Source organism: Melospiza georgiana, chromosome 8 (assembly GCF_028018845.1).
Source record: "Melospiza georgiana isolate bMelGeo1 chromosome 8, bMelGeo1.pri, whole genome shotgun sequence".
In the NCBI taxonomy this organism is placed as follows: Eukaryota; Metazoa; Chordata; class Aves; order Passeriformes; family Passerellidae; genus Melospiza; species Melospiza georgiana.
The window spans coordinates 30601319-30626134 of record NC_080437.1 but is presented as its reverse complement, the minus strand read 5'-3'; the positions used below and the strand labels follow the sequence as shown (position 1 = coordinate 30626134).

Sequence of the window (24816 nt, the reverse complement as noted above, 5' to 3'; positions counted from 1 at the left end):
TCGGTGGCCGTGAAATCCGCATCTGGGGCCGGCCGGCCCTCGCAGGCGGCCCCCCCGCCGGTGCCGTCCTTGTGCGGCTGCGGAGCGGGCGGGGAGGGGCGGCGCAGCCCCGCAGCCGGCGCGGGAAGCCGTCAGCGCCGGCCCGGCCGCGCAGCCGCTCCCCCTCGGCTCCGCACCGGCCGCAGGAAGGCGCAGCGGGGCGGGGACTACACGAGCAGCGGAGCCTCCCCCGGGGTGGGCAGCGCAGCTCCGCCGCCGGCCCGTGCCCCGGCGAGCGCGGCGGGAGCGGGCCATGTCGGAGGCGGAGAGCGGTGCCGCAGGTGAGGGGGCCCCGCCGCAATGCAGGAGCGCTGCCGGCTTCCCCCCGGCTCATGGGGGGAAGCGGTGTGGAGGAGAAGGGAGCCCCGTCCGGAGCAGGGGAGGCGGGAGGCGGCAGACAATGTCCCGGCTGTGGCCGTGCGGGCGGGGCAGGGCAGGGCCGGGCCGGGCCGGCGGTGCCCGGCTCGGGGGATGCCCCGCGGGCAGGGCCGGCTGGGGGAGGCGGCGGCTCGGTGCGGAACCCCCGCCCGGAGCCGGGCAGCGCCGCCGCTCCTCCACGTGCGGTGCCCGGGGAGCCGGTGCCGCACCGCGGGGGGACCCAGGTGACAAAACAATGCGGCGGCACGGCCGGGCGAGGCGAGGCGGGGCGGGGCGGGCGCCCTGGCCGGCGCCGGGCGCTGCGGCATCCCCGCCGGACGGGCCTTTGTGGCTCCGCAACCCCGCGGGTCGGGGTCTCTCCCTTTCCCGGCAGCGGCCAGAGGGAGGAGGGCTCGGACTGGAGCTCGGGGGCTGCTGCTGACATAGCGGCAGCCCCCCTGTATAGCGAGAAGCCTGATGCACTGGGAAAGAAAGACCTGGCAGCCGGGTGGGAGAGCCGGCGCTGTCTGGCTGAGCGCCTGAGCATCCTGGCGCAGCCCCGGGGACCAGGCGAGGTGTAGGGGTGGGGAAACCCCCACCGGTGCCGTTTTACCACGTTAAGGGGCTACATGTCTCATGTCTCTGATTCTGCAGACTTGACTCGAGCTGAGCTGAATCTTGTTTTGCCTGGAACAAGGATGGGTTTGATCCGTTTGGGGTTACCCTGCCCGATAGGAGCAACACAGCCTTTGCAGGACGGGGTGGGCTCTCCTTGTGTGGGAACGGAGCTGGGGGAGGGAAGAGGGTTCCTAGGATACAAATGATATGGGTGAATAACCCCTAGGGAAATGCAGACTCAGCCTGATTTCATTCCATCTTTCCATGCCTTCTTCCTCACTGTAATCTGCAGACTTGAGGAAACTGCAGTGCTGAGCCAACGGCGCTGGCAGAAATGTATGGGGAAACTTAAACTTTTAAGTTTGATTATAGTAGGATTTGGGGAGTGTTTAGAATGACATAGCTTGATTTCAGTGTAAGCGGAATAATAGAGTCATAAAGTGTCCATTAAAAAACCCCAAACTAAACCAGCAAACACTACTTAGAAACTAGTTGAATCTTCAAGATGCTCCACTGGGTTCTTCCGCCTCCCAACATCTAAATGTTCTCTCAATGCTTCCTAAATGAAATCTCTGATGTCTGTTTGGTTTGAAGTAACCTGTAACAATTTTCTAGCATGCAGCTGACAAAGGGAAGAATAGACTGACAGGTTCATTTGTCTTTCAGATGACAGGGTATCACGTTTTTTTTTTCTGCCAGGTTGCAAGGTTGGTGCAATGCAATACTGAAATGAAGTAACTTGTGACATAGGGAGAATCTGTGCAGGAGGGATTTGGTAAGAAGACAGAAGACCAGGTAGTAAAGCAATGATTTGTGATGCCAGAAATCTTTATGTTCTCTCCATGCGCTGGAATGCAGAGGCTGTCAGGGGGAAAAAAGGCTTGAGGGATAAAGTGTGATTTAGTGTGTGTTGTATTGACAGTATTGAAGCTGCAGCCACTTCTTGCAGCACAGTACAACGCGTAAAGGAAATGTCTGTATGTAAAATAGCTGAGTGCTGTATGCAGTGCCTGCCCATCATCTTTATAGCTCCACTTAGCACAGCACTGCGGTATCTGCAGCTTGCTTAGTGAAACTGTTCATACCCAGGAGCTACTGCATGTAAAGCTTCTAATTATACTGATTTTTGGCATTTTTCAAGCCTTTGGCTGGTAATTGGGTAATGCTGGTTGAGCTGACAAGTTTTCCTTCATGACAGGCACCCTGTGAGCTTTCAGTCTGAGTGTTTGCTTCACTCCCATGGGGACAGCACTTGGTGCTCAACAGATCTGCCCTGCTCTGTCCCTACAAAGCCTCCCCAAAGCTTCAATCAGCTGTAGAGAAACCCCAAGAGGTCTGATGTGTCCAGAGGCATTTTCAGCTGGTGCATTTCTGGGTAAAGGGGCTTTATCCCGGTCCACGGGGAGTGACCAGGGTTTCTGACAAATGCCACTGTCACCAGGAGCTGGAAGAGGATGCTGCAGCCTTGGATGTCAGCTCAAGTTAGAGCAGCCTCTGGGAGGGCAGGCCTGTGCAGCAAGGCCAGAATGCTGTCTCTGCTATAAAAGACCTGATCCCTTCATGAACATGTCAGGGTCTAGGCCATGTTTTGTTTTCTAACTGTGTCACTGCTGCTTTGGGTTATATGGGACTTGACTTGTGCTTTTTTTCTGCCAATGCTTCTTTTGTTGGTTGAGTTGATGTGACCTGCCATGGACAACTTTTCCCACTTTCATGGCAATGCTGTTGAAATTTTTTAGGCCCCTTCTGGACATCATATCTGCTGTTGCAATTAAGTCTGGATTTCTTTTCTTTTTTCCTTTTAAAGTTACAGATCTGGTCAAATATTTTAAAATTTCCACTTACTTCTTCTTCTAAGCTGTTCCAGGGGATTAATTAATTTTTTCTCCCTTCTATTATGATTTCACCTGTTCTCTCTATAAATTCACAAAGCAACCATCCCTTTCTTAAAAAAAAATCTCAAGAATATACTTTTAACTTTAAAACAATAATATTTAAAGATCCCATTGTGTCAGTTTTCTGAATTGGTTCTGCCTTTTGATGATGTGTCAGATGGGATTTCACAAGTATTTGACTTCAAAGAGCACACCAGTTATGGTTTTAGTCTGTAGGTATTGTGAAGAAGCAAATTACCTTTTTAAATTTTAAAAAAACTGTGCTGGCTCCCAGTAAATGATAATGGAAAACGTGAAGGGAATAAAAACAATGCACGCAAACAATGCAACTTTCAATTAGGAGGATGAGAACAGTCATGACCTTAATTTGGTTTGAAGCAGCATGACCTTTCTGGGGAGTTTGCATCTGTTCCTTTTTTTTTTGTTGTTGTTGTTTTCCTTAGGTGAACTAGCTGTTGATATTTTCTTTATGCAGCTTTAGTGAAATCTTTGTCCATCCGTAGATGATTTCTTACACAATTACTCAGCTCTTGTGTGGCACTTGTCACGTTTCTATTAAACAAGCTGGCTGGTTGAAGAGGAGGATGGGTGAAGCTCCAGGTTGGTTCAGGTTGGTGTTTCTGCAGTGTGAGACAGGTGCCAGGAGGGCTTGGAGTCTGTCTCAGGGATGAGCTCTGAGCTCCGTGGGCAGTGGCAGTAAATGGTACACTTGCCTCTCAGATGTTCCACTGCAGCTGTTTGGTGCTGTAAGGCCACAGATGTTGGCGTTGCACTGAGGGGATGCTGCTGCCAAGGCTGAGCCTCGGTGATCTGAAATGCCTGTGACAGATCCACAGGCTTCCCCTCCCTCGCTGTGACAAGTGTCCTGGCTTCTGGGTCACTACATCCAGTCTGCCTTTTCTCAGTGACCAGGCACATTTTTGATATTTATTGATATATATTCCTTAGCTCTCATTATTCAAAATGTGTCAGCTTTGGCCTGTGTGCTGTGCTGTTAAGAATCATAGTGATATGCATTTAAAATAAACAAAATCAAGTTTAAAATTTTGCTAGAACTGCTATTAAAACAACGATTTTGCAGTGCTTTAAAATTAGCATGGCAGTGGTGATCTGTGTCAGTAATCAGTATTAAAACAGGAAATTCCTTCAAAGGCTGTCTCAGAGGGATTTGAGAAACGTTGTCATGTAAATGAAGAGGGAAATGCAGTCATTTCTGAGAAGTAAGCAAATAAATAAACAAAACTCCTCAGAATATGGTGGCCAGAAAGCCTAGAGTGCTTTGTTCTTCACCCAGGAGTGCACCAGGGTGTGTCAAGGACAGCAGAGGGGCTTTGGGAGCTGGGCTGGTGCTCCCCTGCCCTGGCTCGCTGGTGTTACAGATCTGCAGGCTCTGAGCACATGAATCAGTTCCAAGGGTACCTACATCTGCAGGAATGGGAGACCTGGAGAGGATTTTGCTTTTAGCTTTTAACCCAACGCTCTCAGGCTGTGCTCTGCAGATGTAGTTTCTGAGGAATATTGAGAGAGATTTCTAGTAATCATTACCAGTTGGAGTCCAGAAAAGTGTGGATGTGAATGCAGTTCAATTATAGCAATTCCGTGTCATCTGAAGGAGTTAATCCCCATTCCCTCTCTGAAGAAAATCAGCTCCTATTGCAGGAGCCTGCCCAACCTGCACTAGTTTCCTTGGGCAAGGAAGCAGAGATAAATTATTCTCCCTTTGCTACTTCCTTCCCCCAGAGGCAATGATCTGGGAACACAACTTCAGTTTGTCCATTTCTGGATACATCCCTGCTTCTCAGTGCTGTTCAGGACCAATCTCTAGGGCTGAAGCAATTTCTCTCAAAGGGTGTTACAGTCCTGACACTCTGTGTCCACCTGTTCCTGTGAGGTTCTGTGCATTTGTATCCTTGCTTTCTTTTTTCTCCTGTTCCCTGTGAGGCTGGAAGAGTGAATATTTGAGTGAATATTTCCTCATTATAGGGATTGGGATATTTTTCTCTCTCAAGAGATAAAAACACCATTAAAATAACATGCCTAGTTCTCAGTGCTATTCAGGACCAATCTCTAGGGCTGAAGCAATTTCTCTCAAAGGGTTTTACAGTCCTCAGTACTCTGTGTCCACCTGTCCCTGTGAGGTTCTGTGCATTTGTATCCATGTATCCATGTTTTCTTTTTTTCCCTGTCCCTGAGAGGTTGGAAGAGTGACTATTTGAGTGTCTCTTTCCTCATTACAGGGATTGGGATATTTTTCTCTCTCAAGAGATAATAACACCATTAAAATAACAGTTTCTCGGTGCATCCTTGCCCCTCCTTTTGTCATTGTTTGGGAAATGTGACCGTGTGGTCAGTTTTACCATCATTTGAGGACTCTTGATGCCTTCTCCATGATTAAGGATCAGAATACCTGTGATTAGACTGGGCTGACTGGCAGCTAGTCCCATTCCCTGATGCCAAACAGATCCAGCAAATTTAACATCTATTTCTCAAGTTTCCATGGATACCTGAGCAGAGCACTGACAGTAATCAGAACGGCAGGGCATGCCACTTCCAGCAGTGCTGGCACTGTGCAAGTGCTGCATTCAAAAATCACCTTTTGTAGGAGCTCTCTTGCTTACTCAGCTACTCTTCTGTTACAATTTTGGCCACAGGAACTCCTTTGAAGGTGGTGCCAGGGGCTTGCACCGTGACAGTGTAAATTTGCAGTGGTTTTCTGGCTGGTCACTGTGGTCTGTGCATGCACTGTCATGGCACTTGAGCATAACCCTGATGGGTGTTAGCATAACAACCTCTGGAACTGGATTTTGGTTGGTGACTCCGTGATTTTGTGATCTACTCTGCAAATACTCATCAGGTAATTTCTTCTTTTCTCATAAGGTATTTTTTCTTTAAGCTTTTCTTTAAGCCTGGTAACTGTTTTCAAGACCATCAAATAAAAAGAAAGGAAATCTGGTTTTTGATACAGCAATGAAATATTGCTCAGGAGATAAATCAATAGCCATCGAATATGGTTTCATAGATGACTTTGCTAATGACTTTTCAAATGTGATACCTATATTTGACATTTTGTCATAGTTACTGTTCCTTTATTTTTCCATCTTTGAACAAAACTGGGTTTAATAGCCTTGAAGAATATGAAGGGATTTATATACAGCATCACTCATGCTGACTACTGTAAGTAATGGCTATTCTAGTTTGACTTTTCTTTTTACCCTGCCCCCTGCTTATCCTTTTTTTTTCCCTGTGAATAGATGAGAGTGGTTGGTTTTCTCTTGTCAAGGCTGTGTAAATGTGTGAATCATGTTAAGCCTTCCAGAAGATTGTCAAAATGAAGACAAACATACTCAAATTTTTTTCCCAATTCATGTTTTAAGAAAAAGGTGTCACTACATTCATCCAGCTTGATGCACTGCAAGATGCTGTTCCTGAATCTAGGAACGCTTGAAAACTAAAGAACCTTTTTGCCTTCTAAGTGAAAAAATTCCCCCCAAAATGTTCTTATTCCTGTGTGCTGGATGCACAGTCTGAAAAGCTGAGCAGTGATTCTTTGAATACCTTGATTGAGAAATGTAGGATTGCATTCTTTCCAGGATACAATTGTATCTTGACATGGTTCTTAAATAGAAACTTGTAGTAAAACATGTTTATAACTGTAATATTTTGATCTTGTTTTTTAAAAAGAAAAAGCAGTGAACCAGTCCAGTTGAGCTGGGAAATGGTGATTTTCTCAAAGAGAGTGATTAACATCACAAATGTTCTGTTTTATGAGCATGGTCAGGGAATTAGAGCATAATCTCACTAGTGCCATTCCTGACAACCTTGCAGTGAGCCAAGTGGAGGAGGTGGATGAGGGCAGACATGATGATGGAGGAGAAGCAGCAGGAAACCTTTTCCAGGAAGGTTTCTTTTCACCTGAGTTCTGTACATCTTGGGGTTTGTTTTCTGTTCCTTCCTTGTTCCTGGAAGCAGCGAGGGAGGAGGTGAGAGGTACAGGAAGGCAGTGCTTGCAAATAGTGCAAGAACTGTGAAGGAAGCAAGTTCAAAGAAGAGCTTGTTGAAGGGAGAGAAGTTTAGTTAGTGTGCACTGAAGGTGTCTCTTACAGAACTGTGTCAGGAAATGTTTAGGGAAATCACGGAGAATTGTCTTTTACCACTCTGAGCTGCCAGATCTGTTGTTAACCCACCTTTATCACAACATAACCCCTGCTGCCTTTTGCTGGAGGTAAACCAGGATCAGAGCTGTGTCTCCTGGCAGTAGTGCATGGCTGTGGGAAGAGAGGGATCCCTGCAGGGCACTGCTGGTGAGTTCCCCTCACCCCAGGCTCTGGGGTGTGAGCAGGTTTTGAGCCTGCTGCAATCCCATCAGGGCGTGGGGAAGGAAATGGGAGGGAAAAGGGAGCTGGCTGATCACAGAAGCTGGAAATCTGTCAGGGCATTCAGGGTGGAGCTGGATTTGGGACCTTGCAGTGCAGAGGGTGGAAGGGTTTGAGTTGAAGGCAGCTTAAGGACACCCTTAGCTGTTGGTGAGGAGCTGCTGGGGCATCACACACCCAGTGAGTGTGATTGCTCAGCTTTAGTCCATCTTACCAAGCATTAGAGAGATCAGATGAATTGTAAGTAAAGTATTTTAGCCTATGTCCTGTCAGATAGAGGAGGAGTGAACATAACCCATGTGGCATTTTCAGGAGGTTACTGCGAGTTCTTGCGTGTTTCTTTCATCTCAAATTAAGTTCACAGAAAAGTGGTGGCGTCTTTTGGCCTCCCATTGCTGCTGAGGCTCAGGAAAATGAATATTGTCCACAAAGTGAGTGATGGGATGAAACTGGGGTTGGTTTTTGATACTCTTAACAATAATGGTAAAATCTTAAAATTACCTTAGAAAGAGTTCATAGGGTAGTCAAAATGTAATCCCTCTAGTCAAAGTGTGATCATGATGGGAGACAATATAGAAGCAATAAATGGAAAAGGTCAAAGTTGTAATGACAAACATATCTTATTTTTAGAATTCTGTGCAAAGTATTGGGAGATTTTTTATTTATTTTTTTGTTACTTAGGAAATCCTTGTGCTCTAATTGGTATCAGTGCAATGAATTCCAGTTCTTTGGGGGACCAGATATTATGAAAGGGTATCAGGAAACTTGGATTTGTATCAGAGATTAGTTATGGCTGTATTCTTGGAAGAGAAGTGTATTGCAGTCTTCAGCAAACCAGCTGGATGCCTGCTGGCATTTTAAAACAAAGGACTTTAATTGATGGTCATAACAGTGGTTCCATTGGTTTCAGTAGGAACAGAAGGTTCTTACTTCTGCTATGAAATATGGGATCTTTTTATTATGCATAAGAATATTTTAAGATTTTTTTTTTTTTGCTTCTCTCCATCTCTTTTTTTATTGTTCTGTAATTATTTTAAAAGGCCATCTTTGTATTTACAGTAAAATGCTCTAGGTTGTCACATTGCATTTGGAAGCTCTGACATTTTGTTCCTAATGCAAAGGAAAATCTCAGCAATAGGAAAAGCTGAATAAGGTTTTCTTCATCAGTGCAGCAGTTGCCAGCTAATAGCAATATGGTAAACCCTTCTTTTCTTGTGCAAATACCATTAGGAAGGTTTGCTTGGGTCAAAATTATTTTGATGCTCAAATCTTTTGAATGAAACATAATGGGTTTATTCCATTCTTTTGTTGCCTGATGGCTAATCCATACCCGTGTTTGGTTTAATACATCCTTGTTTCCTTTTTATTTCCCTTCTTTTTTTCCTAAATTTTAAATCCAGATGTAGTGCCTGAATGGGAAATAAAGAATTTGGTTAAGATTTTGGTATTACCCACAACCTGACTGAGAGCAGAGCAGTGTGTATACACACAGCAGCATTCACCTTTACCACATGCTGGAGGCTGGAAATTCCAGACAAAGGGCCATGAGATACTTGCAGTGTTTGATTTGTGACACGTTCAGTGTGTTCATGGTGAGATCAGTTAACATGGATTTATTGGAGCCACAAAGATCAGCTGCAGCAGTGACATTTTTAGTAGGTCTAATGCATCCAACTTCCCCTGTGCACCTGGATCAGCAGCCTACAAATATCTGAGTGCTGGGATGATTTGGCATTTGGAGCAGTGGATGTGCATTGCACAAATCAAAAAGAGTTATTGCAGCTTTCCTTTTGAGCCAGGGTGGTGTCCTGCACCACTCTCAGCTGGGAGTTTGGAAAAGGCTGTGCTGGGACTCACTGATGTCTTTATTGTGAAAGCACTTACTAAAATACTTGAACTATGGTCTGAAATGGGGAATGGTATTGATCCTGTTGTTGATTCAGAAAGTTGTGGGAAGAGTTTGTGTTGGGTTTGTGGCCACTCTGTCAGGACAGCAATACAAATTTACTTATGATTGGGATATAACACAGACAGGTGTTCAGGCATGTTCTTACAGATGCTCCTTTGCTTATTCTTTGGTTTGTGAAACAGCTGTAGGAGAGAGATCCAGCCACATGGGAGTGAGGTCTGAGAAGATTTGGAAAGTGCAACTTCTCTGGTGAAGCCTTTGCTTTTGTAGCCATCACTCCAAAGTAATGCAGAATGTACCTGAAATGATTTCTGATGGCGGACTTGGGGCTTGAATCCTTATTTCTTCATTTTTAAAAAGTTGTTTCTTTTCCATACACAGAACTGGTGACATGAGGCACATTCAGAAATGTCCCCCCTTCCCTGGTGTGGCAGCATTTCTGGGCATTGTGCTGCACAGCCCCCCACACCCTGATTCCCAGGTTCCTGATTTACTTGTCCTGTTAAATTCTCCCTGGTGGCAAAGCCCACTCTACTTTATCCATTGTTTATGGCACCTGGGTTAGACAGGATCCACTGCTCTGCATCTCCTTCGCTGGGGAAACGAACAAGGTCCATAATATGTGAAGCAGAAAATTTTACTGATGCCTTATGTAGCTGAATTATATACAGATGAAAAGTTGAACAGAAAAGAGAAGATTTTGTGTGGCTGCTGAATTATTTTTTTGTTTTTGAGTACCACCTTAGTGGCTTGGACTGGGAAGTCCAGCACTCACCCTTCTTTAGCTGCTAGCTTGAAGCTGATTATCTGGGACTCTATTGGTCCATGTCTGGCTTTTTTTAGCAGTTCCCTAAAGTTCATTTATCCAGTCCTGAGTAGGAATGTGTGGCAGGGGCTCTCAAAAATTCAGAATAGACTGATGGCCTTCCAGCTGCCATTAACTGATCTTTCTAATTAAATAATGAGCTTGGTCCTGCTCTCCAGATCTGTCAGAAAATCAGATTCAGCTGAACACTCAATCAGTGAAATATCCACACTGCATCAGCAAAGTTTTTATAAATGTTCTGGACTTTGCTTTTAGTCTGCATTCTTTGACACTTAAAGGTTAATCCTTCGTTGCATTTTGTCAAAATCTACAATGTTGCTGATCATTTACTGAAGAACAGAAAGAGCTAAACAGATTAGGCATTGCAGGAAGCCACAGAAAATAAACTCTTGCATCTGTTTAGATGAAAAGAAGGATTAATTTAAATTAAGTCTGCTAAACCAGCAATTGGAGCTAATGTGATAATGGACATGATTTCATTAATAATACAATATCTTCTGATCTCATAATTTTGCTAATTCTGTAATGGTTTGGGAGCCTTCTCTGTTTTCCCTTCAACTTCTGATCACCTTAAAAATGCACAAGGTGTTCTTTGCCAATTACTTAGGTTAGGACTTAAGTCAGAAATCCTAATGTGTTCAGATTTAGTCTATACATATTTATTGAAATTATCCGAACCATGTTCCAGGTTAATATTCAGCTCAGAAGTAAATACAAGAATTTTTATTCAAGAAGTTTGCATCATATTTAGAAAAAGATTATTTTAAATACTGTTTCGTTTGAGGACTTATTTAATTTGGATTCTAAATCAGCTTCCTCGGTTTAATTTGGTGTGTAAATTGGCAAGAATTTAAGTGTTTATTTAGTGCATACTGTTTAGCTGTGTTTTTGTCCTAGCATGTAGTTTGACAGAGATAAAGATCCTTAGTAAACATGGAGATAAAGCTGGAACTTGAGCTATGTAGAACATTATTTGATTATGTTTTTTTGTTGCAGAAACCATAATAAGACATTCTAAGTCATTCTAATTCTAGAACTGTTCCAAATACCCTGATCCTATCCAGGACAGTCTAAGCATCATTTTTCAGTTTCATGGTTGCAAATCAGGTTCCTTGGAAACCTTTCCCCATTCTCTGGCTTGGAACAGATGCTTTTGTTTCTGTCAGATCAACCAATCAGAGTGCTTTAGAGATAAGGGATTTTTAAATATCCTGGAATATCCATGCATTTACTGTTCTTCGGAACACAGCTGTAAAAATTGTTACACATGCACATTTTTTTCACCATGGAAACACTAACTCAACAAAATACAAAAGCTCCCGCATAGACAAATATATTTTAACACCTTGCAGTTCAGATGGGGTAGATAGTATAATGTTACAAATATCCTAATTTCATTTGCTTTTAGCAGTCATTTCACTAACTGCTGAGAAGTTTTGGCATTAGATCCAGGATGCATTATAGAATTATTTTATTTAGGTGGGTATTTACAGGAGGAGCCATGAAGGCAGTGCTGGATGGTGATGGGTTTGGAAGGGTCTTTTTTTTTAAATTAACTAGAATTAATTCTTGGTAGGACACCACCCAAGTTAGTGGTTTCATTGCATGGATGTCAGTATTGCTCTGGATATTTATTCACTGCTCTCTGAGATACTAAAATGTGTATCCTGTCACAGAGAATTTTCTGAGTTGCACACAGAGATAAAAATAACTTTTCAAGGCTGATAGCTGAAGACAGGTTGGAAAATGCACCTTAGAAACACAGAGTAGTTTGGGGGGTTGGAAAGGACCTTGAAGATCATCTTGTTTCAACACCCTGCCATGGGCAGGGACACTTTCCACTGGGCCAGGTTGCTCCAAGCCCTGTCCAGCCTGGCTTTGAGCCCTTGCACAGCTTCTCTGGACAGCCTATGCCAGTGCATCTCCAGTGTCACAGTAAAGAATTTCACCCTGATGTCTAATGGAAATTTACACTTTTTCATTTTAAAGCCCTTTCCCTTTGTCCCGTCATTACCTGCCCTTGTAAAATGTCCCTTTCTGACTTTTGTAGGCCCCCTTTAGGTACTGGAAGGTGCTCTGAGGTCTCCCTGGAGCCTTCTCTCCCAGCCTGTCTCCACAGCAGAGGTGCTCCAGCCCTGTCATCATCTCTGTGGCCTCCTCTGGGGCTGCCCCAGCTCATCTGTGAAACATGAGTGCCGAAACAGGTAACCAAAAAGGGGCAAAGTCAAACACTGAAAACACATGGTTTGATGGGTGCATTTTGTGCTTCAAATCAGCCTAGTGGCAAAGTGAAACACTGAAAACACATGGTTTGATGTTTACATTTTGTGCTTCAAATCAGCATCCTAAGTGTGGGTAAAGTGCAGGTTTCCAAAGATGTTGAGTCAGTGTTGCAATGTCCTGGTCTGCTCAGGAAGTGTAGGGCAGGTCCAGCCAGGAATTACAGCAGGATGCAAGGAATGTATTTTGTTAGTTATTTAATTTTTTTTTTTCTGTGCTGAGATATTGTTTTTCAATTCTAAAATAAATACCATGTTGCTGGTGCAAAAATTAAGAGGTAAAAATGGCACAAAGGAGGCTGATAACAGCATCTGTTCCAAAGATGTCTTAATGAACAGAGCAGATTCTGTGCTTGTCACACTTGGCCTGTGACTTTTTGTACTTCACTGCAAGAGGAGTAACTTAATATATTCCTGGAGAATTTGTGTAGAAAATGCAAATACTGTGCTTCTGCAAATGCTTCTAAAAATCAGGCTGAACATGCATGTTATATCTTCAAGAAATATATGAAGTTTCAAGAGCAAAATTAAGATTTGGAGAAAGATTTTTTTGTTTTCCCCCTGCAGGCGAATTCTCTCATACTTGCCCACTGCAGGGTTTTTAAATCTTCCCTGGGAAACAAGACATATTTGATTGCTATTTTTCCCTATGTAATTCTGAGGTTTTGCAGAGCCAGTGTCATTCTTGGACTGATGCTCTGAATTGTCAGTCACGTCTAGGAATTACATGCTATGAATAAACATGTGATGCATCCAAGTAGGTGATAAAAATACATTGAAATGTATTACTTATTATTTAATTATCAATAATAATGTTCAGAGGCCTATTGCATCATTCTGCTTTACATCTAATTACAGCTTGTATTCTGTGGAAGAGAATTCAGTAAGCACTCAGGGCTTCAATTTTAGAGCAGAGGGGTATGAGCATGGACAGGGTGTGTGGTACCTTTTGTACGTTCTGTTTTGATAAACTATTGCATTCTTCAGATTATATATAAATCCATCTAAGCTTAATATGTTTTAAGCCATTTCATTTTCTGTCATCATCAATGTAAATGAAAGAATGAAAAATAAAATAAGTGCAGTACAGTATTTGTTACTCATTTGGTCTGTGCCTTTAAATGAAGTTTTAGTATTGTATGCTGGGTAGAAATATTTCTTTGATGACTTGTTAATAATGCTTTCCTTTTTCCCAGCTGGATTCTGTCCTGCAGTAGTATTAACAGCTGCAGGATGTTCCAGTGCAGAGTGTAGTGAAGGATGAAAACAGAGACAGTATTGGGAAAGTTTCAGAATAAAGGCTCAGGATGGACAAATTGCAGCTTACTCTTCCCGCTTTCTCCAGTTGCTCTCAGCTCCTCTTTTTCTTGTAAATGGGTCTGTCTTTTTGGATCTCACAGCTTGTGTTTAGTTTCTGCATTCATGCATTTAAATCCTAGGCAGTGTGTGGTGCTCAAGCTGCTTGTACCAACTATGATTTTTCAATATGTTTAGGAAGACTTTTAACATTGTACATGACAATGTAATAAAAGGATGGTAATAGTCATGAAGGTCAGACAGACATTTTAAAACCAAAACAACAGTTGTGTCTTAGCATGTTTTAAAGGCAGAACATGTTTTAGATGGCAGCTGTGGAATTTGCTTTGTGTTTTAGCAGATTCTTTACAACTGGAAAACAGTTTAGCAGTGTGCAAAGTAACTGTTGTATTTACTCATTCTGCTTGCTGACACTTGATGGGTGTTTGCTTCCTTTTAGATGCAGTTTCCACATCTGCTTACTCATCACCAGCCAAAAGCTTGGGAGACCCTGGAATAACTCCACTGTCTCCATCACACATTGTGGTAAGAAATGCACTTTGAATTATACTGCATGCTTACATCACCTTCTCCTGCCTAATTTCTTTAGAGTTGTGATTTCCCCCATACTGATCCCCTTTATGTTATCCATAGTAGTAAGTGAGATTTTGGGCACACTAGAGTTGCTGACAGAGCTCTGATTCATTTTATTGGGCTCCTGGTTTTGCTGTTTTTCATTTGCTAAACTCATAGACTTGCTCCTGCATATTTTTATATCAAACACAGGGGCTTCTTGATCCTCAGGGTTCCCAAGGTCTTTCCCTGTCTTTGTCACTGATTTGTTTAGGCAGCCCCTGCAAAGTCTTCTTCCTTTCAGAAAAAAAAAATGGAGGAAATACATGGTACTCAACAGTAAAACACAAATTCTCAGAGAAAAGAATGTGCCCAAAGAGAGAGAGAGGTAGAAGCCCAAAATAGAAGTAACTGGTTTTATTTCTTAAGGAAAATAGCCCCTTCTGTAAGCTTTTAGAACCAAGAGCATGTCCCATAGGTAGTGTGTTTTAATCTCTTGTACATGATGCTAATTTTGTTGCTAAACTCCTATTAAAACTAACTCCCACCCTTTTTAAGATCACTTGTATGGTTTGTAACACAGTACATGCACAGTGTGCTTTATGTTACTGCAAGGGATTGTGTTCAGAGCACATTTGTATCCTTTGTCAGCCTATGGTGGAACACTGCCTTAGCTTTCTGATCCAAGTTCAGAATTGTGCACAAATCCATCTTCAGGATTTCCAGTGCTCTCTCCCATAGTTTTTGGCTCTTATTCCCTTCTTTCTCTATATACTCTTGAAATTCCTCTTTTACTTCTGTCACAATGATGAATTACATCATATTTCAGTTCAATTTGCTCCTTAAACTCTTTGAGGAAGACATTGCCTTAGTTGAAAAACTTTCATTAGGAGAATCCAAACAAGTCTCTTATGACTGGAGCCAAAACTTGTTGCTCCTGTTTCTCCATTACAAGTAGCAGGTGTATGGGGAGATCTTGGAAAATGTAGGGATACAACAGGAATGTGCAGGAAGGGAGAGGTGTGGAATTAACAGAGATCTATGGTGGAGCACTGCCCATAGAGTGAGGCCATGAGACAGCTGCTCTGTGAGAGGTATCATCACCTGCTTCCAAGTGTTTCTGAGTACAGGCTGAGCAGTCCTGGGTGATTTAGGGCAACAAGGCTGGTGAAGGGTCTGGAGCATATTGCCCTTGACTGTGCTTTTGAGGGATTGCAGGATTACAAGTGAAAGGCAGGAGAAGGATTCAAATTCATCATGAGCAGCTGATCAACTTCCCTCATTCCAGCACAGGCAGGAGGAGTGCAGCATGTAGTGCTGGCTAAATGAGTGTTATATAAATTGTTCTTTGTAACATGGGCTGTAAACCTTATTGCTGTGTTTTGGGTGGGTTTGTCTCTGTTATTTTTGAATGGTAATTGTATTTCATTTTCATACTTATGGTATAGTTAACTCCTAAAACCACCAAGTAGGTCCCGAATATATCACATTGATGGAAAACTCTTCAGTTGATCAGTTTAAGAAAAAACCAACCAAACCAGCCCCAAACCCCTAAGTTTTAATAATACAGCATAAGAGGTATTCCAGAAATTAGCATGAAGGAAGCTTTTAATAGAAAATGATGTATAAAAGGCTCTAGCATATATGTTGAGTCATGCACTGAATTTCCAATTCCATTGGAATGTGCAGCCTTCTGATACCAACTTTGGTCACAAGGGCAAATTTAGGGAAGTCCCCATGTTCACTGAAGAGATATGCAGGTCTTGCAGAGCAGAACTTGTGGCAGGTTACAAAGATTCTGATCAGTGACTGTGTGTATTTTGCTTCTGCTGTTTAACAGAAGGACTCTGATGCAGAGGATGCTGTGGAACAGTTATTTCTTGTTGTTGTGGCTATTGATTTTGGCACAACTTCCAGTGGCTACGCCTACAGCTTCACCAAGGAGCCAGAATGTATTCATGTAATGAGGTAAGGGCTGCAATGCAGCATTTGCTTTGTGACTCTGAGAACATGGGTTGCCTGCAGTAGCCATAGATATTTTCTGCAGGAGCCTGAAGTGTCTGGATTTGCCTGGCATTATCACAGTGTGCAGATTTCTCATGGTTATGACTTTTTGTTGCATCTTATTGTATTCTGATTTGCTTTAGCAGTCCGTGGGAGCACATCCCTTTTCTTACTTTGCTGAGGTTACAGGATGACAAAATAGAATGAGGAATCTGAGTATTCAGAATTGTTCAGGGAGCAGAGTTAATAAGTAAGTCAGGATGCCCTTATCTCAGACACTGATTTTCTGAAGTCATGACATCCAGGAGCTGCCCATCCCCTGGAATCACACTGTGTATAGTTGGGTGTACAACACTTGGTTACTTGCACTGGGAGATCGTTTGGCTGATGTAAACTTTGTGGTAATAAATCTGAATTAAATCTATGACAATGATCCGTTGATATTGGGAAATAAGCAATCAAAAGTCATGAATGTGAAAATGAAGGTTTGATGTGAAATCTGTCTGTGTTATATGTATGTAAAGGACAGACATAGATGCTGTGATGTAGGGAGTTTTTTATTTTTTATTTCTTTATTAAATCAGCACAATATAACTCTATGCAATCACAAATGCAAAAACTGTTATGGCAGCTACCTGAGATGTTTGCCCTGCAAACCATTGCTATAATATTTTATAGTATTTTTAAAAGTTATAAATAAATAAATAAATAAATAAATAAAACTTAAATAAATAAATAAATATAAATAAAATAAATATATATATAAATAAATAAATATAAATAAAACTTAAAACATATTTAATTCTTATCATAGTATATTTAAAATTACTAATGAGAGTAATATATATATAATTACTAATGAGAGTAATATATATAAAGATAATTTTAAGCATTAAAAATTCTATATGGAAAGCTCAACCATAGCTGTTCTTGTAAATGATGCTGCTGTTGCAGAAGTAGGTACTGTGAGAACAAAAGGTCAAAAAGCCCAATTTGCTGCAGTCCAGTGTGATATACTGCATTTTTCTAAGCAGAGGTGGTGGCTGAATGCAGCTCCCTAAATCTCAGCAGACACTACTGATTGTGCAGTCAGCCTGCATAGTTGGTTTGTGTATAGCTGCACACTAATGCAGCTGAGGGATTTAAACTATTGTCTAAAGGAAAGTAAACTTAGAAATGGTACTCTGCCATCCAGTTGCAAAGATATCTGCCTTTTGCAGGATGGACAAGTAATGCTTTCCAGGTCTTTTCTGCATTTCAGCCATCTCTTGTTCTCTGAGCAGCACAGGAAGGTGCACAAGGCTGAAGTCAAAGGACACACCCTGAGTTGCTGCCTCAGACAGATCTCAGGGTGGGCAGGCTGGAACTCGTGTTTATCAATTCCTGTTCTCTTTGGCAGCAATTAATTAATTATTAAAGTCCTTAAAGAAGTTTGATGGAATGAGAGAAAACATCTCTGAAGCTGTATCTGAGCAAGCCTAAATTGCCTTAGAACAGCTCTGTGTTGCTCCTGTAAATGCTGGAGGTTTTACTGTGTGGAATCACTGGTGTTTCTGGGGAAGTCCTTGAGGTGCCTTGGGCTCAAGTTTTACCTTAGGACCTGGTTTTGCTGCTGGATTCACAATATGGATTAGATTCTCCTTCCCTGGGGAAATCCCTTCTCCTTACCAGGCTTCCTGCTGTCAGGCACTGGGACATTGAAATCCAGGTGATGAGATTATATTCCAAATCTCAGCTGACATTTTGCTCCTTGTGGTTCAAAACATGACATTTTCCTCCTTATGCAGTAATGGCAGCGTGACTGTGATTTCAGAGCTGTGTAGCTGTGATATGAGATACTGAAGTTGAAAGAAATGAAATAAATTACTTCATGTGTTTCCAACCAGAGGGGAGGAACTTTTTTTTTTGGGGGGTGTATTCATATTTCCAACAGGTATTTCAATCAATGGCAAATATTTTAATACCAAGAATTATCTTAATTTTTTAAATAGATATTTCTCTCTGGAAAGGATTTTGACAAGATATAATTGAAACATACTTACTAAATAATATATGTAATATTTTTATATATATTTATATATTAATACTCATGAAATCATGAAATTCAATCATGAATTCAACCATTCAAAAGAATGATATATTCATTAAGGTAAGTCTGCAGTAGTTCAGAAGGTATTAAGGGCTGTATATAATGAGGCTTGCACGTAGGATAACTTACAAATATTTCAGCAGAGTAAATGTAGCTTCCCGCCGGCACTCGAGAATGTTTACATTAAAATAAAGCACACCAGTGATGCATGGTCCTCTCTACTTCCTAACATTTTTTCCACCTTCCCTCCTTAGTGTTGATTCTTTCCAGATACTTAGTTTTCTGACTGCCTTTTAACAAAGCTGCTTTTCTCTAAAAGGGTAAGATGGGTTTATTTAGAAGGTTCTACTTTGGAAAAGAGTGAACACACAGGGCTTTAGCTCCAGGTTTGAGTGTAGTGCCAGCAGTGCCATGATTCTTGTTATGTAATTAGGATGCAAACAGTCACATTTTTGACTGTGTGTTTATTTGCTGTGATGCCCAGTGCTAAAAAAAATGATTTTATAAGCACTGAGCAAACAAAGTTCTTTCAGCATATATTTATCTTTAAATGTATGAGTGGCCTCACTCATCTCAGCGTGTTTGGAGTTGGGTGTGGGTTTGTAAATGTTCAGTGAATGACTTCACTTTGATTGCAAAACATTGGTTACTGTTTTATCAGTTTTAGGTAGTACTGACAGCTCTTGATAGTTGCCCCCAGCTTCTGTTACAGGTAGCTGTGGTTCAGGTTCTTTTTGCAGAGGGAGTGTGTTACAGTGAGTGCTCTTTGCAGCATAACCTGAGACTGGAGGAAAGGCATCTGAGCTGCCTGGCCATGAGCTCAGCACTTCAGTGAGCAGGGCAGTGCCAGAGCCACACAGAAAATCTGCTGCTGTACAATGAGTTAATAGCATCTCATTTGGAGGGAATATGTGAGATATTACACAGTTGTGAAAAACTCCTCTTGGGTTACATGCACTTGTGTGAAGTTACAGATGTTTTGGCTACTGGCTAGGTAGCCGAATGGGAGTATTTCACAAATGGAAATTAATGAAGAAATGCATGTGGCTATGAAACAAATGGCAGTCTGTCTTTGGAAGGAGGGAGAACGTGGTCTCTTTTCAGTGCAGCTTCAGGTTTTTCTCCTTTCCCTCTCTTCCCTGTTTGACTGTAATTATTGGGAGGCACACACCTGCCTTTTTCTGCATACACTGTGCTGGTGGCATTCAGCTGCATTTTGATGATCCCAGTGTTTCATTTCCTTGCCTGTGGTGCTGCAGCTCTGGATCAAATTCCCATTACTCTGCACAAGTCCCTCTCTGGTCTGTCTTAGCCAGATTGAAGTGGAAGTAAAGGCATTTCTCTAACCTTTGTATAACCTCATCCTTCTTTCCTCACTGACTCTCTTGTCTCTATTTTCACTTTAGTATACAGTTAGATGCTCTGTGGCTATAAACACGTCTATGTTGTTTATATTTCTGTTCAGATACTTCACTTTATATCATCCTAGGAACTCATATGTCTGCATTTGGAAGAAATCTACCTTGGTTCTATTTGAATAGTTTTTTTAACTGTGATTCTGCACTGCAAAAATATCCCCCACGTGTATTTATAGCAGTTCTGGCTTGTATAGGTTTATGCCTTTGATAGGCATTTCCTTTTTATTTTTCCTGATTTTTACCATTATTTTGCCCGTATTGGAACCATGAAAGGAAACTGCAAATGAAAGCATTGCAGTCCTAGTCCTACTAACTAAAATCCTCCTGTAGCTGGAGGGAGGCCAGGGCTCCACCTGGGAAGAGTGTTGCAGCCAGGAATTACCATTCCCATGCTTTTGCATCTGCTTCTCTCTAGAAAAACATCACACAGGAGTATTTCTAAATCTCTGATTGCAGATGGTAGAGTCCTGCTTCCCTTTGTCTTTCCTTGCTGTCCTTTCTGTGACTGAACAGTAATACAAGCTGGGGACTTTGGAAGGTGCTGAGCAATTACTGTGTCCAGTTTCCATCAGAAACTCATCAGGAAGCAAACATCCAATTCTCCAGGTGGCTTTGAAAATTTCATCCCACGGTGTTGAACGTAAATTTGTCTTCATTTAAACTACACCTTAAGCGTGCTTATTCCAGAAAGAGAAAATGTGCCTGGCCATAATGAAAAACAAAGAAGCATTGTTATTAGCCACAGCCTATTTATGGCATTTCCCACCAGTGACTCAGAATGAATCATTAATGATTCCAAGCAAAAACGATATCAGTCTGTCTCCTCTCTGCTTGCAGCGGGTGTGTGGGATTTAACAATCTGCTGGAATAGCAGTGTTTTCTGTTCATGAGCTGTGAGATCCCAGCTTCTTCACATTGGAACCATATGTTTGCTGTAATACCTACTCAAAGGTTTTGGAGTTGACCAAGTGCATTTCTAGCAGCAGGTTGGAAGCAATGACCTGGAGCAGAGCCCTTGCCAGCTGATCATGGCTCAGGGGCTGAGCAGCGGAACTGGGCAGATTTAGGGAAGTTTTTTTCAAGTGAGTGAATGTGGAAATCATTCCACTCCTCATCATGCTGTTTCTGCTTTCAGGGCAGTGGAATTGTCCTCTGCACTGAGGGGAGTTCAGATGTGTAATTCTCTGCTGCTTGAGCTAAAAAGGGAGATTTTGGTCTGTTTGGTCCAGTTGAATGATGTGAAGGGGTCCCAGCCCTTCAGAAATCGCATTCCTTGTTACTTTCCCAAGTACCAACCCCTTAAATTGCAGTTTGCCGTGTCAGTTTTCTGCCTTGGTCTGGAGGTCAATCAATGTTCAATGGATTCAACTGTTTTTGAGAGTGAAATGGAAATTATTTTTTCTACATACTCTTCCTATGTCACATAAACAGCTACCACAGAGCAAGGCAGACTTTTTGTGCTTCAGAATGAGGGCTTTGGCAGGAGTATGTTCTGAAAGCACGTTTTGCTATCTTTAGAAAAAGCAATTGACGTGTAGTTTAATAATGAATGCAGTTGCCTGTGTGATCTTAACTTGGCTCCTGTTTGAGCTGTGTTATGATTATGTCTGAGAGCATAAACAGATTTTCCACTGATGCCTTTTTAAGAAAATGTTTTCTGGTAAATGTTTGTTTCTCATACAGAAAGTACTTGTATATGGTGGGGGGAGGAACAGTAATGTGAGTTTCTTCCATTCTGCCTTTTTTTGGGATGGAGAAGGAATGCTCACAGCTGTTTCTACAACTTTCTACTGTCTGACCTTTTTGTCCTGCCATGCCCCCCTTCAGTTCCTGCTGCTGGGTGTTCCCATATTCAGTGTTCGTATTTATTTCCTTATTTATTTCCTGATCCGTTCAGTGAAAGCAGCTTTGGGTTTACCTTTGCCTTAATACTTTCATGGGTATCCCCTAAAAATACCATCACAATCTTGATGAGATAGGATAGTTTTATTCACCAGTAGTGACAGAAATATTTTGGTGCCTTTAGCATTCTTGGAGGTTGGGGAAAGCTGCCTCATTTTTGATTTTTTGAAACTTGTACAGCATTTTGGGTATTTGAAACACAAAATCCATCAACTTCACATGAGTAGAAAGTGCAGTGCAGAGAGCTCAGCATCTGCAGGCATGGATGCCTTCAGAGTTTCAGGTGTCTAGGAAATGAAGCACATGATCAGATGTTGGTTGAACTGGCTTGTCTTGTTTCAGGGAATGTTCTGGGACAGAAATGGGGATTTACTCAACCTCCCTCTGGTGATGTTAGATGACTTAAGCAGGTCCCTAATTCAAAATGGCAGAAGTATCCCTTGCAAGTAACCATTCATGAAGTCTGAATTACAATTGGAAAGGCCATTTTTGGGTTTTTGTTAGTTGTGTTCTTGGATAATTACTGATTTATTTTTTTTTCTCTACAGTATTTATTACATGTGTTGGCTTAGGTAGAAATTACAATTACAAAACTGTTTACTTAATTGTGTATGGCTTACTTCAGGAAACCTGTGTTCTTATCTGTGTGATGTATCCTTAAGAATTATACATAACCACAAAAATGTGTTGAATTACCTGAAATGAAAATTGCACTCCTTTTTTCTTAGGTGGAAATTAACCTACTTGATTTTTGTATTATAAAGTTTGAAATTACTATCTTTGGAGTGAAAAGCAATCTGTGCAATTTGCCACCTCGTGGCTTTTTCTCATGATACACTTGTTTCTTCCTGCTGCTCTAACCTTGAGCATCACTCACTGGAGCTGTTTCACTTTTTGGCCAGACGATGGGAAGGTGGAGATCCAGGTGTTTCCAACCAGAAGACCCCAACCACAATCCTCCTCACACCAGAGAGAAAATTCCATAGCTTTGGCTATGCAGCAAGAGACTTCTACCATGACTTGGATCCCACTGAATCAAAGCACTGGTTGTATTTTGAGAAGTTTAAGATGAAGCTGCATACCACTGGTGTAAGTAACACCCAAACTGTGTTTGCTACTCAGGTTGTTTTCCTCTGAACATTACTAAATTTTTGTGAACTGGAAGTGAAGCACCTCTACATTTGCAGAGTAAATTAAACTCTTCATTTAGCATTATGATTCCTTTTGTCTCTCACTGCATATACAGATATTGCCAGCCTTTCTTGTAGATCTTAAAAGTTCAGAATCTGCTTTGCTTAGATCTTCATGTCCTGTCTGCATGAGGTTGGTTTGTTCAATAAATCTGGTCAGCAGGAATGGGATATAAGAGCCAGACTGAGCTCTAGAGCAGCCAGGCAAATTCACCCAGAATTCATTGCCAGAACTGCAAGTGCCAGTAGGGCTGTTAATTTGACATTATTCCTACTGATTGTGTTTTTGTCTTTAATCCATTTTAGAGCTTTGAGAATTGGCCAGTACTTTCTGTTTTGAGGTGTTTTGTGGTTTCATTTGTTGGTGGGAAACCAAGAATCTACACTTTTAACTTGGATTAAGCATCTTGAATGTGCAACTTTATTGCAGTTATTTACAGATGTATCTATTGCATTTGTTTAATATTTAGTCCACATTTCTTTCTCTGCCTACAGTTATCTGTAGGCATGGTAAGTGTTTAAAAACAAAGTCTAAAATAAGCAGCACAGTGTCATGATCCAGGAAATTCAAGTGATGAGTTAAATCCTCTTCAGAATAGTTTTGTCACTTTTTCCTAATCAGGTGAATAATGAAGAGTTCACTGTCCTCAAGCAGTGGGAATTAATTTGATGTTTGCCTTTTTCTTTTAATAACTTCCAGTTATTTTCTTTCATGTAGAATCTTACCATGGAGACAGACCTGACAGCAGCAAATGGCAAAAAAGTCAAAGCACTTGAGATATTTGCTTATGCTCTGCAGTTCTTTAAGGAACAGGCATTAAAGGTGGGGTAATGCTTCCTTATCAAGATTTTCTGTATTTATAACTAGTATAAATATGAGCTTAATATTTTTGGCCTTGCCAACCTTTGACCTAAGTTGTATTTGATGTAAACACAGCAAGGCAGGTGTAGAAACTCTGGGCAGGCTGTGGACTCTGGAGAGCTCACAATAGCCTGAAGTAATTTCCCCTTGCACAGGTCAAGCTTGATTCACTAATAGCATCCCTGTGATGCAGAGTTCTGAATAGCTTTTTACTGGCTTAGCTATTTTCTACTGTATTTTTAATGGGGAAAAAAAAAGGTACATTTGACGAGAAAATTTAAAAGCTTATTATTCTCCATTTCTGATTTGGAATGTTGCAGTGCTCATTTGTTGCAGTCTTCTTGGATCACAAGATTGTTTTTCTTATTCTCCAGTGGAATACATGTCCCCAGTAAACAGGTTTTGAGATGTTAAATCTCATGTAAATAGTCAATTGTGAATTAAGTAAACATTGCCTTCCAATGTGCCACTATAATGTCAATGTGAGCAGAGCAATTCCTGGGTCAAATCAGAGTATTCATCCAAGCAAGTTTTGTTTAAAATAGCCTTGTGGTAAAGAGCTAACCTACTTTTTTGAATGGGTTTAATTTATTTTCTCTGAGATCCCAGTCTGTTCCTTATGGCTGCAGAGAAACAATCCTGCCACTCCAATGCCTCATCTTGTCAGGGACATTTTTAACTGTACTTTTTTGGGTTGGTTGTGGAGTCACAGACTTGGACCTGTGTGTAGACTGGGGACATTTTTAGCAGATATGAATGTTGGATAAAATCCCATATATTTGCTGTTCTGCCTGCTCAGGGCTACATCCTTTTCCTGGTGTTAATAACTAAATCCCTGGCATTTGTGAGTGAATCCTGGAACTAATTAGACATGCCATGTAAGTGAGCTGTTACTTTGCACTGTGCTGTGTCTGTCTGTGGTGCCCTGTGCAGTATAAAGGTGCTCCTTTTCCAGCATGGATTTTTGAACTGCAGCATAGCTAAACAAACACAACACCTTGGCTCAGCACATGCAGAAACATTTTTTTTTCACATTCTAAAGGCCTGTTGTCCACCTCTCTGAACCTTTCTCTGTTTGGATGGAGATTTAGATGGGACATATGGTAATGACATTTTACTTGGAACCTTGCCCAAAACATGTCAGTATATCACCTAATTTGCAAATGCAGTACAGACTTCCCTCTTT

At 41.7% G+C, this 24816-nt stretch overlaps 1 protein-coding gene across 2 annotated transcripts in view; it reads left to right on the top strand.

The window, feature by feature from the left end:
* Nucleotides 1-223: 223 nt before the first annotated feature.
* HSPA12A (heat shock protein family A (Hsp70) member 12A) overlaps nt 224-24816 on the top strand; it is a 52976-nt gene continuing 28383 nt past the window's right edge. The window contains exons 1-7 of one of the 2 annotated variants that reach the window (XM_058028909.1): nt 224-320; nt 1714-1809; nt 12068-12221; nt 14053-14138; nt 16006-16133; nt 22481-22667; nt 23487-23591. In XM_058028909.1, the coding sequence (XP_057884892.1) occupies nt 12206-12221; nt 14053-14138; nt 16006-16133; nt 22481-22667; nt 23487-23591 (522 nt within the window). In that variant the 5' untranslated portion in view covers nt 224-320; nt 1714-1809; nt 12068-12205. The remainder of the gene's footprint in view (nt 321-1713; nt 1810-12067; nt 12222-14052; nt 14139-16005; nt 16134-22480; nt 22668-23486; nt 23592-24816) is intronic. The other variant, XM_058028908.1, reaches the window with a different exon arrangement.